The following is a 25,092-nucleotide window of genomic DNA, read 5'->3' on the forward strand; positions in this document are numbered from 1 at the left end:
GATCAAATTACACGTTAAATTAAAAGTTCAGGGATCAAATTACACGTTAAGTCAAAGTTCAGGGACTATTTGTGTCGTTATCCCTAAATTCAAAGCATCCAATCGACTAAAGCTTAAGGAACAAACAACACCAAGCCACATTAGCCCCTCCGAGCCCTCTGTGTCTCTCGCGCCAAATACTTTCCGGCGACGAGCTCGCCCCACCGACGACCCGGAAGTTCCTTCTTCCGATGGCATTCAAACCGAATCCCTTATCCCTAACCGTCCCCGATCCCGCCTTCGAGTCCTGGCTCCGAGACTCCGGCTACCTCGAGCTCCTCGACCAGCGATCCTCCTCCTCCTCCGCCTCCGCCGCCGCCGCCGCCGCCGCCTACTCCTGCGGCGACGGCGCCGCCTCCGACCCCACTTACGCCCCCGGGATCTTCGCCGCCGTCTTCTCTGGCCTGGGGACCCTGCTGTCCGTCGCGACGCTCAACCCGCTGTCGAAGCTCGCCACCGACGATTTCTCCGGCGAGACCCCGTCCTGGACCCGCGGCTTCGTCGGTGACTTCGGCTCGTACTCGTTCCCGTCCTCGCCCGCTCAGGCTCGGCTTAGGGTCCACGAGAACGTCAAGCGGTTCGCCCGCAACTACGCCGCTCTGTTCATCCTCTTCTTCGCTTGTGCTCTGTGAGTGCATCTCTCTCCCTTGATCACATGCTCGTGCGATATATATTTGAGTGTCCGTGATGATGGTTTCTGCCTGTTGAGCCTTGACTTGTTGGAGAATTACTGATGAAATATGGCAAATCACCGACCGAAGGACTTGATTTCTATGGTAGTGGAGATATCGGTTTGATGGCATGAGTGTTGCTCTTGACATATAGAACAGGTTTGATGGCATGAGTGTTGCTCTTGACATATAGAACAGCCTCAGCCACCTATACTCTCCGGTCGGGTCATTTCATTGCGGCTCTTTACAGATTACGGATGATTCTTTTTTTGAATGGAAAGATGATTGAACTCGTTGTATATGCTTTAATGCTTCATTCTGGATCAATATTTCTAAGGGACACGCTTCGGTTGAGCACGTCATATCTTCCTCTTGTTGGGTCTATTACACAAAATTGAACTTTTTTTGTTTCTCTCTTGACCTTGGTTTGGCTAGGAAAGTTATCGTGTCAGTAAAGAAGTCGGGGAAGATTACTGTGGAAATGTGGCAAATCACTGGTTCACGAGGATGATTACTCCCCCCCCCCCCCCAAAAAAAAAAAAATTTGTACTACGAACATAGCAACTTGATTAATATCGAAGTGAAGAATATCAATTTGATGGCATGACTTTTGCTCTTGACATGTAGAACAGCCTCAGCTATCTTATTGTCCTGTTGAGTGGTTTTACTACGGTTCTGGTACAGACGACACACGGAATTTTCTTCTAGAAGGGAAAGATAATTGAACTCGTTCTATATGCTTGAATGCTTTATACTGGATCAAGATTTTTCAGTCACATGAGCACACTATTTCTTCCTCTTATAGTGTCTTTCTCACGAAGCAACTTGTCTGTCTCTCTTGACCTTGGTTTGGCTAAATATGATGTTCCGACATATGATGTGTTGCTTGTTTCCTTCTGATTTTGGGGGCTGTAGGTACCAGATGCCATTTGCTCTTATTGGACTGCTGTCATGTTTGGCACTCTGGGATTTTTTTAAGTTCAGTAGTGATAAGTGGGGATTGGATCAACGGCCTGTAATTCGCCAAATTTTGGTTCGCACAGCCCAGATTGGTATGTTGTTTGCTCCCTTCAGTTAACATTCCGAAAAATTATTGAACCGTCTTAAAATTATTATATGAGGATAGATGAAAGCATACTTGTTCTCTTCTCCATGGCAAAAGGTTGGTTTCTCTCCTGATTGAATTGTTCCTTTTCCCTATTAGAAGAATAGATAAAAAGGCAATTATGCTTCACTCTTTGGCAGTCACTTCTGAAGCTGGGTTTTAGAACCTTCATGTCTCACCGGTCACAACCTCTCAGTTTTGTTACACATGATGTAGTTTCATCTGCTTTCTTTTTCCCTATTTTCAGTGAGATTGTTAATACCAAAACTTGGCCAACCTCACATTCATTACAACAAGATTGCTTAACAATTATGCACCACATGCCTCCCATGCTATTGGACTTGGCGATGAGGCTATCTTGGAGAGAGATAGAAGTCATGGGCCTGTTGTTGGTAGAATGATTGAATGAAAAGTTGCTAAGTCCAACTTGGATTTGAATTGCTAAAGGCTTGGGATCTTGCCGAATGTAATAAGTTTTTCTTAACCCTAGTATTGAGATCTGATTTGCAATCAATGGCACTATGATTAGACCGTGGCTCCCATCACCACCACAACGGTCACCTCCAAGAGGCGACAATTGGATTTCGAATTGGGATTGGGAGCTGTGGTGGTGGTGAAGGATCTTAGTGATGGACAGATGCAGATATGCACTATGGCCTTATCGTTTACTCGGATTCATGTTCAATATTTTTACATTTTGAGGGATAAATGATGCAAATCTCTTGAGAGGTAATGCTTGAAAATGTCAGAGTCTTCTGTAGTTACATCAGATTACACTTCTGTGCTTCTAGGATTGGAAGTGCTGAAAGTAAGCTTCTAGAGGATACAAATGATATGGATTCTTGGATCTTAGGGATTACGATATGTGATTAATCTTAAGGGCTATGTACTTTTGCTTGCCTGAATGATTGACTCTAAGACTAAGAAAGTTAATTCTATGTGTTTTGAGCAATTAATAAGATACCGGATTTTCAGACTGTGATTTTCAGAATGTTAAGCACTCTCCCGTTACATGTGGTTACTTTGTTGTGCTTCCAGGATTGAAATTGTTGAATAAGTTACAGATGATAAAAAGAATGAGCTGTTTTGGTCCTATAGGAGTATGATGTGTTGTTAAAATTACGGGACTTTTGGACTTCTGCCTGCCAGATTGATCTAACGTTCATAGCAACATAATTTTACCTTCTTGAGCATTAAGAGGTTTTCTTAGGAATGAGTATTTAACTTTGCAATTCCTTATTTGGACATTTTTTTCTGATACAATCTGCAGGAGAAGTAGTCTTTTAAGTATTTTTGAGATCTCAATTGATTGTTCTGTTTATTATAGTTGTTTCAGACTGATGCCTTTTGGTGTTGTTTAAGCACCAACCTTCTACTATTATGGAGTAATTGGCTGCCAAACCAGATTGGATTTGTATGTTTTTAAGTAGGAATTTGCTGATGTTTGGAGTAATTGACTAAGGACCTTGATTATCACATTTGCCAGTTCACAAGTTTACGTCTGACACTTGAAAATCATAGGGTCTGTCTTTCTAGAATTTCAGTTGTTATATTCACATCTTACATGCTTTTGAATTGTCTTTATATCTGGTTTAAATCTCCGAGTTTCTTTGCGTTATGCGCTGCTGCTTTTATTCTCTTATTGCTAAAATGAATTAAAACGGAAAATGTCTTTCCAGAGGTTTAGTCATACTGAAGCCCCTAGTGATGCTTATATTCATCCTAAATCATCTGATGTACTCCTTGCTGTCCTATGGCTGGTTGAATGCACCTTCCTTTTTTGTAGGGCTGTTTTTCTTGCCTTCGAATTAATCCTAGTCCTCCTTCCTTTTTTACCCCGTGTGCATATGCTCTTCTTCCTCAAATATTGCCATACAATTTTTTCATACTCGTGATTCTATGGATTGAGCATCTGACTAATGTACCTTGCTGTTGTCTTTGCCTTACATATTCTGACGTTTGTGTCACTCACCAGCTTTATTATAGCTAACCTCTATGTATTTACATATACAAATCATAATAGAAGGACTGTATGAAATTTTGCAGTAACTGCTGTTATTTTGATATGGTGCAACGTCCAAATGGCACTTTTCTGTGCGCTCTGTGTCAGTTATGCTGGTGAGTAAACTTCCTTTATCTCGATCATTTCTATTCCTTAGCTGTGAGCCTTCTAATAACTCTGAACATATCTGTAGCCTTGATCTTACATGCTGCGTTCCGGAAACTGACTCCATCAAAACCTCCTCATAAAAAGAGGTAGAAACCCCGAGCCAAACAAGGAGAAACTTGCTGTTTGACAGGATGCGGATTTACCCAGGATTAATGAGCTCTTCTACACAAACTCATGCTTACACCCATAACCGCAGTAGTGCTGAAGGTGAAGACGTGATAGAAATGACTGCTTCTTTGCATGGTACATGTGGTACATGTCATATGCCACCATTAAGATGGTGAAAATAAAATTCCCTCGCGGAATGTTGCGAAATGTGAAATTTTGCTCCGCTGGTTTTTCTGATAGTTTTAGAGGGCAAATCATGTTGGACGAGTTGCTTGAGCTTTGCTTGGGCAGTTTTGCACAACAGATATCGGCTGTAAATTGTTTCTTAGCTGAGGTAATCGATGTTGTGTTAGGTGAGAGTATTTATCAGCTTGATATTCGGTCCGGTGTCACATGAGCGAGTGAAGGTCGTGTGGACAGACATGAAAGTCATGTAAATTCGTTCAGTAAATCTGGTAATTGGAAGTTTTTCACAAGAAGATAAAGAGCTCGAGGCGGCCTGAACATCAAGGAAAGAGTCATCAGCCAGATTATGTCAATGTCATTCCAAATCAAGGTGGCAAACTACTAACGGTACCTTAGCCGTGGTCGACGGGAGGCCCAGAAGCCTGCTCTACGAACGCACAAACTCACACTCTCCGAGTACAAGCATGGCACAAAAACAACTGAGTGATCTTTACCAACATGCACACGTGCACAGAGAGAGAGAGAGAGAGAGAGAGAGAGACCTACCCTGTCAAATCCATGGTACTGCTCTTGTTTGTATTGATCGAAAACAGCGGCAAAACTCTGACTAGACAACTAAAGCCAAAATCAACCATCGGCAAATAAGAATGATGGTCTCTTTTCTTTTTTTACATTGTTAGTGCACCAACAACAAACCTCCTAGTCACCCAGCAACTCTACCATTAGAGGCAAATTACTCAGACAAAGGTCGGTTGCTAATAAATACACTATCATTTCTATGTACATTGAATCAGAATAAATGCATCGATATGGAAGCACAATACAAACAAATAGATACTATTCCCCCGTCTTCTCTCTCAAGTTGGGTTAAGATCTCGGGATACTTGGCCTTGCCATCTGCACAAGACGCAACCAGATAAGCCCTTTTGGAGTTCCTAATCATATAAAATCCTCTAAAAAAAGCATAAACTCAAACTCAGGAGGTGTGTCCCCGTTCATGAGCTAAGTGAAAAGCGTCTTTCTCCCCGCTTATTATGGACGGGGATGGGTGCAGATAACCCAAATACTCTATATTTTAGGCCTATACTTTATCGAACCGTTCAATCCGGAAATTATCTTAGAATTAAAATTCTATCAGGTTAGTGTAACTTGAACAGGTACCTCTTCTGAATTTAAATTTCAGCAAATATAGCCAGTAGGGCATTATTTGAGGGCAAGGAGGTCGTCGGACAAACCTTGAGAGCAAAAATCTTGCCAGTGGGCTCAAATTAGCATTAGAATTGAATTCTTTGTTCTGTTGTTTCTTGCGGTTATCAACTTCAGTGTTGGCATTTCCCGATTTTTCTGGGGATATCTTGCCCTTTGAAAAGATGTGAGTTGCCTGATCCTGCAAGTCTTTCAACGAGGATTCTTTTGAACTGCCCACACAGCACTTCCATGTGAGCTCCTTATGATAAAACTAGCTCTAATAAGGTTGAAGTAAAAAGAAGATAAAAGAGATCAAAAACCTTGCCAATCTCTGTAGCAACTTGCTGATAAGAACCTCACACGATCCTGGCTTCATGCGCTCCATGTTCGTGAGTGAGTTTGAAACAGCATGGACAACTGGCCCCTCAGAGTCATCGCCAGTTGCCTAATAGAAGTCAGCAAAGCAACCACATCAAATTTTATAACACAAAGTCCACATCGTGAAGCAGCGAAAACAAAGGTATCATGTCAGCGACCTCAAACACAGATAAACCTAAGCATTGGTATGCGTGTTTTTAATAAAAAAATGAAACAAACCCCACGTTTAAAGTTTCAAACTATATGCAAGAGGTAATGAGGTAATGGTCTGGAATTGTCAGCAAGTCAACTCCATGCAAATTGACTAATTCACACCTGGCACTAAGCACGATTATAGCAATATAAGAACATGAGATGGACCAGGCATCTATAGTTTCTCAACCCCTTATATGGGAGACATTTTGATAGAATTCCCAGCTCATGTGACGAATCACAGTAGAAACATCTATGAACTTTCTAACTTGTCACATCTATCAAGTGTAATCCGCATGTCACCTGGCAAGAGTGCGCACCTCTTTCAAGGAAGGGATGAGCAGAACCGACAATGGGACAGATGAAGATAATATTTTTGCAATCTCCTCATCGTCGCTTGCTTGGCGGGATCTTGGGAGAACTTTATGAGCATCAAAATACTCGTATGAATTCCTGAAGAATGGCTCCAAGATTATACGCTATGCTTTCTCTCAGAAGTAGGATTTCTGTACATCCAACAAAATTTACCTTGACGAATCAGAGCTTTTTGATAGTTGTTCTCTATTTCCATTTTCCTGCCCATCACTGAACTTACCTAGGACAGACCTCTTTTCTCTTGCATTTCCTCTTCTAAGAGCCCCTTGCATAGCCGCCTTAGCCTGCATAACAGAACCAACAAAAAGGCTACTCTTCACTGGAAAATATCTATCGTTCATAGACAAATCAATTAACTTGTTCTGAGCTAAATTCAAAATCAACTTTTGGGCTTATAACCCCTAAATAAAGATCAAGTTTCGACTAGGAAATGGAAACTTTGTGAATCAAAAGATCAGGTAATAAATTGCAAATGTTTCTAAAATTTCGATACCAATTGTTCCCCTGAGTCTGTGGACAGTGATGATAAATGTAGACTATAGATGCTTCTGATATATCATCATTTATCATCATGCAAGGCAGACACACAGAGACATGCAGAAATAGGGAAAAGGTGTGCATTCAATTTCTGTTCATTCAAGGCCAACTTATCTTAAAAGGCACTATTGAAAATAAAAAGGACAGAGAACCAAAATAACCTCTGCAAGGTTTGCTGCACTGTCTTCCAGCGAAGCACTGGAACTTCTCTCCTGAATCCCAAGTCTTGATTTTGGTGTCCGAGGAGAATCAGACTCGTCGTGCTGACCCCGGAAAACTACAGTTCCTGTCGTAGAAGCATCTTCAATAGAAGCGTACGAGCTGCTAGACTACATGTTGCATGAAGATCCATCAGACGAATGCCCAACGCAGCACTATAATGAAGAGACTTCATCAGCCTATGATGCTATCATACTTGAAGAAGACTTACCAGAGAGCTTTGATCGAGAAGCAAGGGTGATGATTGAGATTCTCTAGGAGTTCGTACCACAACAGTACCCGATCCGCTCAAAGACAAATCTTCCTATAATCAAGCATTCGGGTATATAAGGTAAAGAAAATCTCATAGAACTCCCAATACACCATAGAAATAGTATGTAAAAATAAACAAAAATAAGGACTCTGTGGATTAAGAAAAAATCGTTCTAATCAGTCCGATGTTAAAAAAGTTATTCTCTTTCTTTCTTTAACTTTCAATTCGTTTTAAAATTTTTTTGAAAACCCCTACCTCTAATCCCCACCCCGTCCCTCCCCGCTGCTGCATCACTTGCCCAAAGATGAATACATCTGTTTATTATTAATGTTTAGAGGTAAAGGTTCATTGTCTTTTAAAGGTAAAGGAAACAATTATCTCACTATATTCACATAAGTTGGCGCCACATTTGTTTGGAACAATTGATTTGACTTTTAGTTAGTTTTCGAATTAAATAATATCAAAACCAGTCTAAGATCATCAGTTGGCTGGATAAATCTCCGACCAGATTCTCAAGTTTCCTAATTATTTGGCGCCTTATATAATTCAATTCCCCGATCCAGTTTCAGAATTATCAGGTTTTATTCTAGTATCTATGACAAGAACACATGCAAAGTAATCCGAGGGTAACATCACAAATTCAAGCACAAAACTCCATGGAGAACAAAAATTTCTTTGCACATATGCACATGAGACAGAAAGAGAGAGAGAGAGATTCACGTCATCGTGGTGATTATTATAATGCAAATCTCTAGCATCTTTCCGGAGTGATATTTCTGAAGACTGAGGCGCATTTCCAGATGCAGACAACCATGAGTTACCACCGTCTGCCATTCTTCTAGGGGTAGCCTGATTGTGGGAATTCTCTGATTTCCTCTCTCTGACTTGAGGTGGCAATAGATTAGTCCTAACAGTCCCTGTTCCCTGCACTCCACCAATGCTGAAATCCCATCCAGCATTCTTCACTCCTCGCCCTTGATTACTGCAGATAAATTAGAGAGAATCAGAATTCAATTGCATAACAAAGAAGACAACAACAATATACCCACCTGGTTCTTACTGTCTCTTCTCCTTTTATGTCTCTTCTCACCTTCACAGTGTCTGATCCCTCCATTAAACCTTTACCAATCATCGGTGTTTCTCCGTCTTCCACTATTGGATATTTTGGACGCTCTCTGTCACGAAAGCATTAAGGCATAGACACCATGAAAGACACTCTTATTCCAAAATTCTCTTGCAATGGGAAAGAGGGGCATAAACATATGAATTTAATCGCTACCTTTCGCAGTTCAAGTCTTGTAGGTGGTTCTCATAATTGCTTATTATTACGTAGATACGTTAGCATCTAGCTGACATGCAAGCGATTTACAAAAAACTAAACAAAAAAATTTGCATGAGATGGCATTAGCAAGAAATTACACCTTATTCGCTCCAGAAGCCTACTCTTCCTGGCACTTCTTATAAAGCGGTGCTTCAGAAGTTCCTTGGCACTGGGCCGCTGTAATTGAGACAGTAAAGTAATGTTAGAAAGTTATTCCATCTTGGAGGAAAATCACTACTGCACAAACTCGTAAAGACTGTACGTCACTCAATTAAGTGTCGAAGATCTATTGCTTGATCTTCACCAACTCACAAAAGCAAGCAAACAGAACCAAGAACCTCACACAATTATGGAACAAATGAAATCTCAAGACAAGTTGCAGATACAGTACGAGAACCACTATTCACCTTTGCTTCACAAAGATGGAAAGCAAATAATGTCTGACCCTTGCAGATAGCATAACTCTTATGCATATGTTAACTGTGCTAACAATTCTAATTGGCTTTACAGAAGCTCAAAACAGTTCTCGTAAGGACCAGAGGCAGGATACAAAATTTAGACTAGAGCTAATAATTAAAAACGAAACTGGAATCTCCAAAACACCATGAAAATTTTTTCTTCTCATTGGCTTTTCCACAAAAATATGCCTTTCCTCAGCTAACCCTAATTATTATCAAGAGAACAAAACTTTTGGACAAATATAATGAAGCAATAAATTGCTTATCCTATACACACATACATTTGCTAATTTTTTATAAGTGGGGAAGATCCCACTGCTGAAGTTCCTGAGTGGCTGTCAGGCCAAAATGAGATTTCTTTCTTATAGGATGGAGAGTAAATTTGAATTGACTGCAATTAATGCATAAAATTAGGCAATCTTCAACAAAGGCATAGCAATTGCAGAAGAGACCCGTCATCCATTAGAAAGGTATTTTAAGAACCATATTTACAAAAGCTCTGTACTCTACTTCTAGAGAAAAAGCAGATGATAATTACAGCAGCTTGTGTAGGACAGACAATTTACCTCAGCCGGTACTTTCTTCAGGCACAGAGAAACAAATTCTTTAATGGAACGAGAAAAATGCTCATCCAGCTGTGCAGAAGACAGGGAAATGACTCTTATAGACTGTAAGATACAGAGCCTCAGAGTAGACACTGTTCAACGCGTATACAATATCATATTTGATTCAATCACAGTGACCAAGAGATTCTGATAAAACCTGTGGGGGATTTTCTCGAGGAATGATAAAAAGAACTCTCATTGGGTGAAGATCTGCAAGCGGAGGTTCACCTTTAGCCATCTCAATTGCAGTGATCCCCAGAGACCAGATATCTGCCTGCACCAAGCAAGACCATGAGATCAAGAGAATCATGAGCAGAAGGTGAGGAATGTGCATTGGCAGAATATAGGAACATGGAAAAAATAACAGATAGCTTTGAAAAAAAGTACCTTCTCGTTGTACCCATCAGAATTCTGAATTACCTCCGGAGCCATCCAGAATGGGGTTCCAACAAATGTCTGTCACTAAAATAGAATTAGCATGCATTTACCCTGGTGACCCAGAACATGGTCTTAATGATCAAGCATCACAATTTCATGAAATTGGCATTTGGTGTTATTTGTCTACAGTGCTAAGCTGAGCTTCAAGTTCACCTCCTAAATGACAAGGGCTGCAAAGGAGCTAAAGCATGCTAGGCAAAGACTTTTGATTGGTATATCACAGAAAGCCACCTCAAGCTAAGAACAATCTATCAAATGCATTCAAAAAATGAATTACAGTGTCTAAGCCAGGAAAGAAAAAAAGTTTAGTCCAATGGTAAAGTGGATGACAAGCACATAGATGAGCATCAATAAATAAACAGCCACAGCCACAACCACTATCATTCTCCCATAATATAAAACAAAGCCACTACCTAAAGTAATTTTACTTCCATGCGATGCCCTCTTTCTACTTCAAAGAATTGTGCAAGCTGAAGTAAGTCATTGAGGGGTGGGTTTAAATACACTCAGATGAAATAAAGCAACCTTTAACGCCACATTAAGGTCGAGATTACCTTTCTCCTTGATATAGTTCTTGTTAATTGAGCAGAAACACCAAAATCTGCAACCTGCACAATGTTACCCAGAGCACAAATCACAAAGAATTAATTGGCTTATACTGTTATAATTCATCGTAAAGCAACCATATGACCAACATTACCTATAAATAAACTTAATAAGGGCATGAACTTACCTTAACATCACCGTTCTCACTCAATAAAATGTTGGCCGCTGCATAAAGTGCAATAGAAAGTAAGTTACTGCACCAATTTTTAATGTAAGGTTCAATTTCAGATGTATGTGAAGCCAAAATATATTGCTCAACAAGGCAATCCAAACAGCAATGAGACCAAGAGTTCTGACCCCACAGAGCACATTGAAGACGGCCTGACCAAATAAAAAAGTAGGTGCCCAAAGAGAGAAACCTTTAATATCTCTGTGAATTTTCCCTTCAGTGTGCAAATATTCGATTGCATGCAGCAAGTCACGTAAAATACAGGCTATGGACATCTCATCGAGAGGTGGACCTGATTGAAGCTGCAGGAATTTCATTAGCTTCTCTTAGATGAAAATTCAATGATTAAACTTCATTAAAGAGATAGGCACACTTGACCATATGAACAATCAAATGGGACGATGGCAATCAACACACATCCAAGCAAAGACAAATGCACTGCAATACTGCTAATAAAGTGAGAATTAAAGTTCACTAAAAAGCATTATGGTAACCTACTAGGTCAGCAACGGAGCCACCAGCCATGTACTCCATTATTATCCACAGCTTGGTCTGGTGGAGATAGGAACCATAATATTCCGTAATATACGGAGATCGACATTGTGATAGAACAGAAATTTCCTGAAAAAGAATGAAAGCTATGAAAAGCTGATCTGCATAGCACCTTTGGTACTAGTCAACAGAAACAGTACCTTCTGAATGTCTTCAATTTCATCCTCTCTGAAGAAGGAAAAGGCACACAAGTAAGTTTTAAAGCTCAATCCATGAACTTAGAGCAAGTGAGATAAGTCTGTTATATAGGCAGGAGCACTTGAAACAAAATGCCAGGAAGGATATGCCCATGTCCACATGACATGCATAGATGCATAATAAGTAGTTTCAAATGAATTGTACAAGCTCCTTACATGGACACAAAAGACATATTCACTTCAAGTAAACGGAGATCGCTCCAAAAACCAACAGTTACTAAACTTTCTATTAATGACTCAATACCAAACAAGGGGAACAAGATCCAGACCAGCTAGAGACCTACTAAATTCATGAACTAGGTTAGACTAAGCTTAAGCCTGGGTAGATGACCTAAACAAAGAATTGTTCCCAGTTGGTGGTGTGAGGAATCAAACTTGTGCCATGCACATAAACTTCACGCACAAGGCCATTCCATGAACTACTTAGCCAACCATGGGAGTCGTATTGCTCGTTATATCTGATCTACTAAGACTATGGACCTGTTATTTGCCTATCTATCGTCGATTTGGTCAGCTTTAGGTAAGCAACTCTAAGCAAACACCGCCGACAGCTCGAGTAGTAGAAAGAGGAAGGATCTCTTCAGAAACTAAGCAAAAATTCTCTTAGACAGCACAATATTAGCACCCGAGGAAGTAAATATTGCAAGCTCATCCTAATAAAGTTTGTTCTAAGCCTCCATTGAGTGATGTACATGCAAAACAAAGGGGATTTGATGAGGGTCTACGAACAAACAGTATCACTAAAAATGCAATACAGAGGGATTACAAAAATAAACATGAGCATCCGGTGCATTGTAAAGATCATCAACCGAGCAGAAATATATGGACCATCTGCAGGCAAACTCCATGTCCCAAAGAATATGACAGAATTACTTTAACTGTTCAACTGAAGATATTCTACAGTAAAGAAGATAGGAGTATATAACAACTCCTTTAAGAGGTGGATATGAAAAAAATGCGTCCAGCATCGCCCCCCAATGGGAAATGAAAAAAGAAAAACAATAATAATGATAATGATGATAGAAGAATCTGAATATCAACCAATGGGCCCAATATGAGAGAGATGCTTACGACTCTTCCAGATCAATAACTTTGATAGCAACTTCTTTGTTGAGATCCTTATCAAACCTGCAGAAACCGGACAGACATCACAACAATGCACAAGAGTACAATCCATCTCACATCACCACAAAGTGAATGTCAAAGCAGCTTAAAGAGTAAGATTACTTCTGCAGTTCTGAGGCTATCTTTCTTGTCCTACACTATTTTTTTTTGAGATTCCTAAACACAACATTATCCAAGGAAACTGAGGAAATTATTCAGGCAAATACACATGGACTGACAGATGGTTTCTGTAGATCAGAGGAAAGGTCACCCTGCCTTACCCATAAGACATTAGGCACTTGACCACTGAATGACAGAAAATTAAGACAAAGCTACAACAAGCTTCATGACATACATCTCACAATGATAAGTTGAAGACGATTCACACAGAACAGAAACAAATTCCGCATGTGCGGTAATAATGTAAGGGCAAGAAAGGTAACTGAGGTGCAATTTTTGGTTGTAATCATTCTCCAACTGTATCATATCACTAAAAATTTCAATAAAGCACATCACGTGTTCCACTCATAACGCAACTAAAGGAAACATCTTTGAAGAAACTAGTAAAACAGGTCTACTTTGAAGAATTAAATGACCACGGATTGTAAGAAAAACTAAAACGCCATTTGATTTAGAAAAACATTTTCGATTTTCACTATCATAGAAAATGAAAAGAAAGAGTTTCCTAGTTTCAGTTTTCATTCTCTTGGAAACACATTTGGCAAATTAGCATTTTCTTTGAAATGAAAAATTGCAAGATTATGCTTGCATTCTATCAGAAGAACAAAATAGACTTTATATCGGTTCCCTCTCTTCTACTCTTAGAGGAATGAAAATGCCGAAAACACCAAAATAGCTATTTTTCATTCATAGCTTCAATTTTATAAATAGTTTCACTTATTTTTTCAAATGTCTCAAACGGTTGCCAAACGCATTTCCTAGACTATTTTCAATCTCAAAGGGAAATGGAGATAGAAAATTGTGAGAATTCTTGGAAATCTATTGGGTCCTAAACTGTCATCAATATTCTGCTTGCCAAAGGAAATACAGGCCTTTTCTCAAAAGCTAGTACATAGCTGGTGTATATAATAACTGACCAAAAGTTTTTGCTGTCCTCAATTTTTCTTCCTTCCTTCCATCCATCCATTCTCACCTAATTCCTTCTAGACTTAGTAATGTCCATAGATCAAGTAATGCCACATTTTAAGTCTCTGATATAATCTTCCTTTGATATTCATGATATATTCAAAGTTAACGTCTTCTAGTGGATAGAAAACGTTGAAGTCCCAATCCCAAACCAGATACTACAGACTAGTTTATGTTCAAAAGTCAAACAACAGATGAACACCTAGAAGCCTTGGCAAAATGCCTTCTGTTCGCATTAGGATCTACCTAAAAGTTAAAGAAAGTGTTAATAGCATATGATCCTCTTTTCATGATTTCAGATCAACTGATCCTGTATATATGAGGATGTCATGGGATAACCGATCCCTAATATCGTGCAGTAGCTATCAATTACATATACTTACAGATTTCAAGAGATATTTAGTATCACAACATCCTCACCAACCCACTGAAATATTCCAAAATAAAATGATGTCTAATAGTAAGGACTAAACAATAATCGCTCAGAACACATGCCACCCAACCATTAGCAATGTCCCAAGAAATGACTTCTAACGGCAGTATATCTATCCAGTAGTCTCATAATACTGCTATAGCACCATGCACAGGCATTCTCCTGATCAAACAGGGTAAGAAGAACATCTTCGGCATAGAGCAGAACATGCAAAAACACGATCGGAAAAGGCACTTACGCTTTATAGACATCTCCGAACGATCCTCTTCCAATCAACTCGAGCGAACTGAATCTGGCCCCCGCTGCTTCTGTCAGACCCGCTACATCAGCCATTTCCACACTCACTGTCCTGCCACAAAAACAAACCAAGAGGCTGAACAAAACTAAGTCATTGAACTCAACAACGACATCAATGTCCCACATTTCATGCGAGACTACCTCCAAACATTACATATGCTCACAAAAAGCTCAAACAGGGATCTCGATAAAGAATCTCATGACACAAGCGCTTCAACCGCTATCGCCATCAAACCCAGATACATTCTCAAGCAACAACACCGCATATGTACAGATCAACCGTAATCAAAGGATCTGGAGAAACATTAAAAATTTCACTTCAGGCAAGATTCAATTTATATATGTCAGTATGCGGAGAAGCACTTGGAAGCAAAGGATAATAGCTGTCGCACACAAATTTCGCCCGTAGATTACGTTAGGTGAAGTGGAACAGTGCAAAAAAGTGACGGTCCAACCGCAAAGACGAGAGAATTACGAGATTCAGCGCCAAACCAAAAAGTTCAATTGCCAGCGAAAGCGAGAGAGCAACTCGCACGTGCCTTCGAACCGAGGCTTCCTCACTGGCGCCCGAGACCTAACGATTCGACTCGTCCGTTTCGACATTCGCGTCGTGAACAGCGGCGATTTCAGGGAGAGGGGAGGGAAAAAGGAGCCGTACCTATCGGAGGGAGAGGCACGCGCTCGAAGGGGCTCAGGGCACGGGGATCTCGTTCACTGCGCCTCGTCCGCCATTGGAAGTCCTTCGACTGCAGAAGCTTCGGACGGTTCAACGGATCGAGGAAGAAGAAGAAGAGAGAGAGCGAGAGTGCTTGTTGCTATGTTAATGGAGTTTTTGCGTAATTTGCTTTCCTTTCTCTTCCTTAAAAGAAAAATCAATTTTCTCGCAAGGACAGTGGAATTTGTCGTGGTTAGCTTTTCGGATTGATTTAGATACGGTCCCGGTAAAAACATGGAATTTGTCTGAAAAAAAAATAAAAGACACACCGCGTTTAATCTAAAAAAAAAATGCACTTATTGTCTGAAATTCTGAATACTCGGGAGGTTATCGAGTCAGGGAAGATATCAAATGGCAAAAATGACACAAATAGTCTACGAACTTTGATTTAATGTGTAATGTGATTTATGAATTTTTAATTTGTTCAATATGGTTCTTGAATTTTAGCCTAATGTGCAATGTGGTCCCTGAATTTTTAATTTGTTCAATTTAGTCCTTGAACTTTTGGTACATATTTAAGTTAAAATGTTCAATTTTGTCACTGATCTTGAATTAATGGAAATACTATATAAAATATTTTCATATAGTTCAGGGACCACGTTGAACAAGTACCAAAAGTCGAGAGATCATATTGAACAAATTAAAAGTTCAGAGATCACATTTTGAACATTAAGCCAAAGTCGAGAGACCACATTGAATAAATTAAAAATTCACTGATCACATTATATATTAGGCCAAAGTTCATGGACTATTTGTGTTATTTTTCCAAATAAAATAAGGAAAGCAAGCTGGATGCAATTAATTCGATAACCTTTACAGCTTCTGCTTTGATTTAAGCTTAAGCATCTAATTTCCCATTTATGACGTTTTGGGCCCGTAATTAATATTTGTATCTAAATTTTTCATTTTCTGTCCTTTCTTTCTCTTGATATCTCAGCGCCACCTTTGTCTTTTTCCCGATATTAAAGTCTGTGTCTTATACATTAATATCATGTTTATAGAAAATACGTGTCGGCCATTTAAAAGGTATGTTGAAGCATTTAGCTAAGAAGAAGTCTGTTTCCTTTAAATCGTCGGACAAGGACAAACTGGTTATTATTGTCAAGATCCTTGACAATTTTCCATCTATTCTCCCCTTATTTTCGGTGCCTAATTTAAAAAAAAATAAAATAAAATCCCTAAAACTATGTAAATTAGTGGAATCACTGCAGGGTAGACCTGATCATTGGGCGGGCTTGAACCGAAAATTTGGCCCGTCTAGGGTGGGCAAGGCATTTTTACCTAGGCCCAGTCAATATTCGGGCCAGGCCGGGCCTGTCTTTTAACCTTAAGATCTTCGGGACTACTTCCGATTTCGACGGTAGAGAAATGACCATATATAGGAAAAAATTTGAACCGCAATGTAATCTGAACTTTTAATTTGTTTAACGTGAATCCTAGACTTTTAGCATATGTTTAATTTAGTTCATGAACTATATGAAAATGTTCAATATTGTTCCCAAACTTGAATTAATGGAAGGATAATATCTAAGTTGAATATGTGCTACAAATTTGGGAATCACATTAAACAAATTAAAAGGTTAATATTACACAGTGAGTTAAAATTCAAGAACCAGTTAAAAATAATTAAATATTAAAAAAATTAAATTGTGTATTGAGCCAAAATTGAAGAATTATTTGTGTCATTATCCAATTATATAAAAACCTAAGCCTGTCATTAATCATGAGGAGTCCTCTTTCTTTAGGTTTCAACAAATAAGATCAGGAGTGGCATTTTCCATGTTTCATTCATGGCTCAAAATCTCGGTTACATTACAGATCTTGAACCAAGCATTTAAACAGGATGGATCCATTTATGCGGGATTCAACATTAAGAGCTTCTTTATACTCTCACTCCGCTTTATCATATCCTCCTGCGCGCCTCCTCAAATCTTCCACGTTCCTGTCACCCTCCAAGTTCTCATAATTCGGCCCTCTCTTCTCCTCCTCGCCGAGACTGCCGCCGCCCTCAGCGGCCTCCTTAATCTCCTCGGTGGTTTCCCTGGCTGTCTTCCAGGCGCCGTCCATCGTCTTCTTGCCCGTCTCGCCCACCCTATTGGCCATCTCCTTAGCCTTCTTGGCCCCGTCGCTCGCTCTGTCAGCCATATATCCGGTCAGAATGCTGGCCCGGCCCTCATCCGGGTCGAGGGCCTCTTGCTTGGCCTCGTACATCCCGTCCCTTGCCGGGTCAGCCCCCGTTTCTGGGATCCCCGTCCCACGATCTCCCGCGCTCGTCTCGGCCATAGCATTGCTGCCCTGAAAGTCCAAGGACAAACCCATTGTCCCACCGTATCACTTAGAGTACTTAATCGAAACAAAATCCTAGGCCAAAAAGTAGGACGATAGAGAGAGAGATGTATCTATACTTCTGCACGTTCGAAAGCAGTCGAGAGAAAGCAAGCCCTGGTCGGGCCGACAGTGCGTTGGACATAGAAAGATGGGTCTCTGCACGAATTCCTGAAGCTGTTGTTGAGGAGAGCTCTATTTGCCCTGAACATATTAGCCATTTCGCTTCAACTCTGTCTGTCCTCTTTCCCTCTGCCTTCCCATTCGGTTCCTTCCTATATCCTGGATAATTGGATATACAACACCAGCCAGTGGCCACCGCCCACAGGAAGCATAGAGAGTGAAAGGTGGCAAAAGGCTAGTGACTGGACAATGGCAAGAATCGGACACGTAGTGCGTCTCTTGGAACATGCTTGAGCATGCATGGACTTTTAATGCTATGGCGGTGGAATTTCATGCGCTCGACACATGTTTCTATCTTCTCTTGAAACAATTTGTCCCCGTTACTTTTTTGTCTCGTAGCAGAGAATAAGCTGAAAACCAGGGAGACAGGACACTGGTTCGATCCTTTTGGCAGTCTCCTGATCCTAGCTCAGTGCCATATAAAAAAGCCACAGGCATAGGCAAGAAGATGGATCCAATGCCTCGTGCGTTTTGGGAACACTATCAAGACAGAGCTTCGCCTTACACATCACACAATGAGCTCCCTGCAGAGTACTGTTGTATACGTGCATTTGTATAATACAAAAGCACAAAATCAAGTAAAATCACCAATACTAGTTAAAAATTTCTTTTTGGTTCAAGAAAATAGCTGAACATTTCGCTCGTAAATGACAACAAGAGGCCTACCCCTGATCCAAACAGTCAATTTGATCTGAAAACACGAGAAAAAAGGGGTAAAACTGGGTCAGAGGGAGCGAGGATTGTTATCACCAAAGATTTCACATACAGCTAACATCACAAGAGACGGGAATTAATTGTGACTATTTCTTGTCTTCTTCCTTCATCTTCTTCTCCCATTTCCGCTTCTTGTACGCCTGTAACATAGCCGGCATTTTCTCCATCAGTCTCGCGGTGTTTTCCCGTCTCTCGGCTGCTATCCTGTCACACTTGTGCCCTTTCCTCTTGGTTCTCATCTCTTTCCTCTCAGGGTCGTATGGCCAATCTTCGCCTGCAAGTAGGACTTCCTTGCGAAGCCTAGCTCGGCGACGGGCACTGATTCCCAGTGGCTTCCACGCTCCCAACTCCCAGTACCCCCACACACCCTTGGATAGTTCGCTACTATATTTCACCAACTTCTCGCGCCACGGGTATCGGTACTCTGCAATCGTCTTCACCACAGATTGGGCAGCTTTACCAGCCATCCCCCCGAGTCTCAAGCTTCTCTATGGACCATAAAAGAATTGATAATCAAAATTTATTTCGCCTCAAAAGCACCGTGTATTAGCCTTTAATCCACTACAAGGAAATTGAATCAAAGCACCAAACTATGCGGTGATGAAGTCTGTACTTCATAGCTTTTCCAACATAAACTTCAGGGAATAGAAGGAAACAATTGAGAAATTTGAGATGAAGCTGCTTCAACCCTTTCTAGGGTTCTAGAATGATCGGATTAATCTGAACATGCCACAATATGAATTTGCTATTCCAAAGCAGTGTCCTTAATCATTTAAAGATGGCTTGCATTGCAGAAAGTTGTTGCGGAAAGTGAATGTTATCCATCTAGGGCACTTAAATGTTATTCTGTGTACAGCTGATGCCAAATTACCGCTCATGGTGAAACATCTCAGGTAAAGAGCATTAATCTGAGGAAGAACGGCATAATATGTTCTATCTATATGTGAAATCTTAAATTGCTTCAGCCTGTTTATTTTAGATTTCACCCCAATTAAACTCTGGTCATTCTGATAATACAGGATTAAAAATATTGGAGCTACAAGCTGGATATTGTAGGATGATTGCTAACAAAACTAGAATGTGGACGAAGTAAGGGCCCCTTCTGATCTCCAAGGAGTTGTCTACTACTGCTATCAAATCAGCTGCTAAGTAGCCACTCTCATCAGTACATTTTGACATTACTAATCTAGATGAAGGTCCTGATGTCAGGTCCTAGAGGGCGGTTGAGTCCTTTTACTAAGACTTTTACTGGATATTCCAAAGAAAAAGTGGAAACCCTGTCATATATCCATTGAGAGCTTGGCCAATAAAAGAATATGGCAACCAAATATCACGGTTTCATCTCGTGCATCCTATTGATGAATGCTTTGCCAATGCTTCAGTAGAGACTTTTCACTAACTTGAAGAAACTTGAAACACAGTGTCAGCGAAACTTACACTAAAGTTATTATTTGCTTGATAAGTTCTTCCAAGAACAAATCATTGCATTTGTACCTTGTTCACTTCAGAAGACAAAGAATTGTACTGCCTATCCTCAAATTAAAGTAGTGACAACAACATAGCAAAAAGACAAAAAAAGTGACCAGAACAAAATGGCATGCAAAGCTTCACATAACTAAGCTTCTGCATGCCAGGGAAATGAGGTCATAGAAAGCACCGGCTTAAAGCATCAGCACATGTAAATCAGTATTCTGTGGACTCTTCAATGTGATCTCTAACAAAACGTTATAGGTGCTGGTCGCTACGCTAAATGAAGTATACGCACAATTGGCCATCACAATTCTTACTCCGGCACTGCCAATGACCGGCATCGACCAAAGAATGACATATCCTCACTTGTCACGTTAGGACACCATTTTCACGGAGCGCACAACTAACCCCACGCTTATGTTAGCAACAGAAATCTAATATATGTGATATCAACCTCCCAGCCAACGTTTAGACAAAGTGTAAATCTTACTGCCATCTCCAAACCCTCAATTCTAGATAGGTAGAAGTAGAGGTGGCAAATGGGTGGGTCCTAAATGAAATTCCGACGTGATCTAGAACCAAAGTTGTAATTCTTTAGAGCAGTATGTACATAGAGAAACTTTATTACCTCGCAGTTGATCTGTTTACAATCACATTGATAGCCCGTGTAACCAAGTTTCTCTCAGACATTAAACCAAACACCTTCTGTGCAACACACAATATTCCCGCACTTACCATTCACATCATGGAATCCGCGCCCCCACCTCACACATATCACATTTCAAAGTCACCCTTAATCAATAAACCACTACCGGCGCTTACACATCATTGCCCGCGACTCCATCCCAGCTCAGTCCCATACCATCGCAACAATATGAATACGACAACAACCATATTGCACCGGCAAAAGATTGCAGCCAGTCGTCCGCGAGCCATGTTCAAGATAGAAGGAAAAAACTTAAACCCTAATGCCAACTGAACTGACTGTGCCTCGTCTGTAAACAACAAGCAACAGCGCACGCGATTCGCTCGCGTTCCGCACTCGGAACCAGGTACAACGAAGAGCCGTTCGCTTCTCGAACCTAACGAAAACAGCGACGATGGGAACAGAGGGAAACGCAAGCGATCTCTGTGAAGAGAAATTGTACCTGAGCGATGCTCGAAGGGTTTTCACGACCGCTTTCGCTGTGCCTTGTCGATCGACTTGGAGAAGACAACTCGCGCGACTCTGGAGTGAACTTTTCACTCGCCCTGAACTTTCTCCTCTTACCAAGATAGTCCCCGAATATCTGCTTAATTGTAATTATGGCCCAACAGTTGTTTTCTTTCTTTCCCGTGATTTTAATTTATCTTAATGTTACTATCAAAAGTTGTCAATGAAGTACTTTATCCATGAAGTAAATGCTAAATTTTCTCAATTTCATTTATTTTATAAATAAATTATTTTTAATAAGCTAAAAATTATGAAGTCCTACGCGAAATAAGTTAAGATCTTTCGAATACTTTTGTATTAATTTGATGTTTTTTTTTAAATTTAAGTGAAATGTTCTTATACGGTGCATTTTATTCACAGAAAAATAATTCTAGTTTTACTATATGACCTTATTTTTTTTCATTTCCCTTTTTTATTTTGGCAAGATATATCTTTTAAATATTTTTCATTATTATCTTTATTGTGTTCTTCTAGATGCATTTTTTAAGTGAAATATATTCAATTAATGAAATAGATTATACTTAAATTCTGGCAATGAGATAGGTATTTTTAATTTCTTCCATGAATTTTTATGTGGTAAGAAACGTAGGTGAAGTTATCCATATCGAGTGAAATCCATTCATGTAATGAATAGCCTATACTTTCAAAAATAAACGATATACTTATAAGTGAGATATGACATGAGCTTATCTTGCACTTTTGCCTACATATGAATTTTAAAATAAATGGATCTCATTAATTTTACTAGTTTTAAAATAAGCTACACCATTAGGAATACATTTGAATATACCGTTTCTTTATGTAATTTTATAAGCTTTAAACTCATTCAGAGACAACAGTCAATAAAATAGGATTTGTTGAACGAATGTGAGTCATTTGATAGAATTATGCCCTGTGTTTGACAATTACATATGCAAAGTAAATCAACAGCTGAAGAACTCTAATATCCATCATACATCATTTCACAATAGTCTCACGGGCAATCAGTTGGCCCAAACCCTCCTCTTGCTGCATCACTCTGTCTCGCATCCATCGAGAAAATATTGCGTGAGTGGAATACTCCACGTCAGCAATACACAACTCCATTGATCGCGTGACACGTGACAAGCGGGCCCACAGATCAGATTTATTAAAAAATCTCACTCTTTCCCTTCTCTCTCCCGACCTCCGTTAACTCTCCTCCGTTAGTGCTCAAATATTCACTTTTCACCTCCTGGTTTCTCTCCTTTACTCCTCCCGCTCAAAATTCCTCGCGCTCGCGTCTTCCTCTTCCTTCCTCCCCGACTTCCTCTTCCTTCCTCCCCGACTTCGCATCCTTTGGTCGTGAACCCGCCGCGCCTACGCCGGTTGCCTCCGCCGGTTGCCTCCGCCGTCCCCTTCTAGAAAACCCATTTGCTCTCTCTCTCTTTCCTCCGCGAAGCGCGGCTCTTTTTGTGGACCGCGCCTCCGCCTCCGCCGGTTTCCTCCATCGTCGCCTCCCGGAGCCCATCGGTGGCTTAGATCCTGACCACGCGGCCGCCTCCGCCTACGCCGTCGCCGTCTCCTCCGAAGCCCTCCATTGGCGATTCGTCCTCTGCCACTTTCTCTCTATCCCAAGAAATGGCTCCGCTCTGCTCTCTGTGACGAACCGCGCCTCCGCGGTCGCCTCCCGCAGCCCCTTTGGAGATCTCGGGCTTCGACTCGCCCTCTGCGTTACCTCCCGAAGCCCCATTCTCAGGATAGGGTTTTGTATGACTTGAGCTTCCCGTCGTTTTTGCCCTAAAGTGAAGATTGGTGGCTCAGATCTCGACCACGCGACCGCCTCCGCCTACGCCGTCGCCTCCGAAGCCCCCCATTTGGCGATTCGTCCTCTGCCCCTCTCTCTTTGTCCCGAGAAACGGCTTTGCTCGGCTCTCTGTGACGAACCGCGCTACCAACAGGTTCCCTATTATTATGTTTTTTTGGCGTTCGGGCAGATTGTCGGATTGGTCGTGCTTAATTTGTCAAATAATCAGCTTGAGGTTCGTTTGGTGAATGGGTGATAATGCTTGTGCTTGTTATGACTGTGCTAAATGAAAGATGTGGCCTGTGCTCATTCTTACGCTCTCTATTGATTTTGGTCGAAGAACATCAGGCATGTTTCTTGAGTGCAATCTGTGGATAATGCCACAGACAACCATTTTTGTTCTTGTGCGGGAGAAAATAGATGCAAGCATCATAGGTTGTCTCTTCATTGGATTTCATCTGCAAAAATATAAAAGGGATCTTTTTAGTTGCACTGCTTTGAGACTATTGAGCTCTATTCATTAAGTGCATCAATTAGTCTATTTTCTGCAAATTGATTATGTTCACGTCCGTCATTTTTGTTAATTGTAGTCAATTCAAGTGTGGATCTAATTATGTTTAAATAACTGGCTTTTTTATATTTTTTATCTTGAGTTCCCCCTTGCAGTTTGGTTTCGTGATCAATGAGCGGCCGAGGATCAATAAGAACAAGCACAAGGTCATGTAAAATATATCCGTACTTTTTGTAACACTGAAAATCAGGGCCCTCCATGTTGTTTGCGTTTCAAGAATTATTGTCCTCCATCTGTAAACTGTCAAGGAAACTAGATCGGACCCACCATGCCTCTAACAGCTTATGTTCCTTTATCTTGCATCCACGGAAGTTGAAGTAGGCAATGATCCATTTGGATTTCTATTACTTGATGAGGAGGACATCGAGAAAGCCAAAACAGAGATTGCGTACATGGATGCTTTTATCTACTATCTGATATCTGAGTTAAGATGGAGGAACATCATCATGGAAAATCCATACGAGGAAAAAATGGAACTCATGCGCTATTGGCCTTACCTTGCTCAAGGCAATTTAGGAGCTCTTTTAAGTTAAATTCTAGCTGATTCAAATATAAATGGCAATGGTCCTGGAAGATCAACTTAAGTAGATGATGATTTAGCTAGACATTTCAGTAACGCATTTCTTCAACTTTTTCAGATATTTGTTGAGGTAGCTGGTACTTACAGGGTGATTATGCCTTTTGCAATTAACAAGCAAAAATGAGAATCTTCGAGTTTTCACTCAATTTGATAAGACAAGTGTATCCATTGAATCAATGTAAATGTGGATAGGATACACTTGAACTATGCCTTTCATTTTTCTTGTATATGTAAATTTGGGTGTATAGCTTACGTCACAAATTTCCTATATGTAAGTTTGCCCATCTACTTCCTTTGATTTTACTTTCATTGTCCCTGAAATGTTTCATACATGATAATCCAGGATCTCCTGCATGCATTGAAATGTTGCTTGAAGTCTGATGATGCGATTCACTATGCACAATATGTGAGTACTTTTATCGTTTCTTTAATTAGCATTAAGATATCATCGGAAGTTTGTGGACAATAGCACAAACTCCAACATTTAGTACCACTAATATTTGCACTAAAAACTTAATAATTCCTTCGTGTGATATCTCTGTAGCACTAGGTTTTGAGGTGGGAAGAAATGCCTGCTGTTGAACGTGCTCATTTGTCGCGGGAGAAACAGGCAATTTTTTAACTCTTCCTTTTATTGCCAAAGTTCAATATCCTGATCATTTCTCTTGTGAGAAATCCATAATATAGGATGTATTTGCGAGCAATGTACTGCAACTTATTTGGGCTACTATGTTAATTTGTTGGGCTTATCTGCAAACAATAGACAGTCTTGAGTGGAACTTCAACTTCAGCTTCTTGTGATGTTGATT

General features: G+C 40.4%; 4 protein-coding genes and 1 long non-coding RNA gene across 11 annotated transcripts; 2 read left to right on the plus strand and 3 right to left on the minus strand.

Moving 5' to 3' along the window:
* Positions 1 to 170: 170 nt before the first annotated feature.
* On the plus strand, positions 171 to 4,468 carry LOC115681194 (PRA1 family protein H). Its single transcript, XM_030605053.2, has 4 exons — positions 171 to 667; positions 1,626 to 1,762; positions 3,862 to 3,933; positions 4,011 to 4,468. The coding sequence occupies exons 1-4, from the start codon at positions 231 to 233 to the stop codon at positions 4,073 to 4,075; spliced, it is 711 nt and encodes a 236-aa protein (XP_030460913.1). The 5' UTR covers positions 171 to 230; the 3' UTR covers positions 4,076 to 4,468.
* Positions 4,469 to 4,895: 427 nt separating this feature from the next.
* LOC115681190 (uncharacterized) lies at positions 4,896 to 15,574 on the minus strand. Of its 7 annotated transcripts, XM_056317116.1 has the most exons (22): positions 15,406 to 15,572; positions 14,912 to 15,041; positions 14,689 to 14,799; positions 12,839 to 12,895; positions 11,711 to 11,738; positions 11,517 to 11,639; positions 11,209 to 11,320; positions 10,977 to 11,014; positions 10,798 to 10,851; positions 10,193 to 10,261; positions 9,963 to 10,079; positions 9,767 to 9,835; positions 8,843 to 8,919; positions 8,471 to 8,596; positions 8,142 to 8,403; positions 7,380 to 7,472; positions 7,111 to 7,278; positions 6,566 to 6,696; positions 6,358 to 6,490; positions 5,788 to 5,912; positions 5,515 to 5,697; positions 4,896 to 5,176 (listed from the first exon to the last, which is right to left on the minus strand). In XM_056317116.1, the coding sequence occupies exons 3-22, from the start codon at positions 14,781 to 14,783 to the stop codon at positions 5,137 to 5,139; spliced, it is 2,100 nt and encodes a 699-aa protein (XP_056173091.1). In that variant the 5' UTR covers positions 14,784 to 14,799; positions 14,912 to 15,041; positions 15,406 to 15,572; the 3' UTR covers positions 4,896 to 5,136. The 7 variants fall into 7 exon arrangements, 6 of the variants coding, with proteins under 6 accessions (XP_056173091.1, XP_056173090.1, XP_056173089.1 ...); XM_056317115.1 differs by lacking the exon at positions 14,912 to 15,041 and having other exon boundaries at positions 14,689 to 14,790; XM_056317114.1 differs by lacking the exon at positions 14,912 to 15,041 and having other exon boundaries at positions 14,689 to 14,794.
* A 1,778-nt stretch (positions 15,575 to 17,352) lies between these two features.
* LOC130139682 (uncharacterized) lies at positions 17,353 to 17,781 on the minus strand. The gene has a single exon (XM_056317208.1). The coding sequence runs from the start codon at positions 17,779 to 17,781 to the stop codon at positions 17,353 to 17,355; it is 429 nt and encodes a 142-aa protein (XP_056173183.1).
* A 975-nt stretch (positions 17,782 to 18,756) lies between these two features.
* On the minus strand, positions 18,757 to 21,410 carry LOC115681195 (uncharacterized). Its single transcript, XM_030605055.2, has 2 exons — positions 21,303 to 21,410; positions 18,757 to 19,172 (listed from the first exon to the last, which is right to left on the minus strand). Exon 2 carries the CDS (start codon positions 19,149 to 19,151, stop codon positions 18,771 to 18,773), a length of 381 nt encoding a protein of 126 aa, XP_030460915.1. The 5' UTR covers positions 19,152 to 19,172; positions 21,303 to 21,410; the 3' UTR covers positions 18,757 to 18,770.
* A 1,311-nt stretch (positions 21,411 to 22,721) lies between these two features.
* On the plus strand, positions 22,722 to 25,049 carry LOC115669126 (uncharacterized). The gene is made up of 4 exons (XR_008817718.1): positions 22,722 to 23,286; positions 23,799 to 23,849; positions 24,627 to 24,689; positions 24,834 to 25,049. It is a non-coding gene; the product is annotated as an uncharacterized LOC115669126 (long non-coding RNA).
* Positions 25,050 to 25,092: the final 43 nt, after the last annotated feature.

Source organism: Syzygium oleosum, unplaced genomic scaffold (assembly GCF_021117445.2).
Source record: "Syzygium oleosum isolate NSW1041296 unplaced genomic scaffold, Sole_v2.1 Sole_v2.13, whole genome shotgun sequence".
NCBI classification, from domain to species: Eukaryota; Viridiplantae; Streptophyta; class Magnoliopsida; order Myrtales; family Myrtaceae; genus Syzygium; species Syzygium oleosum.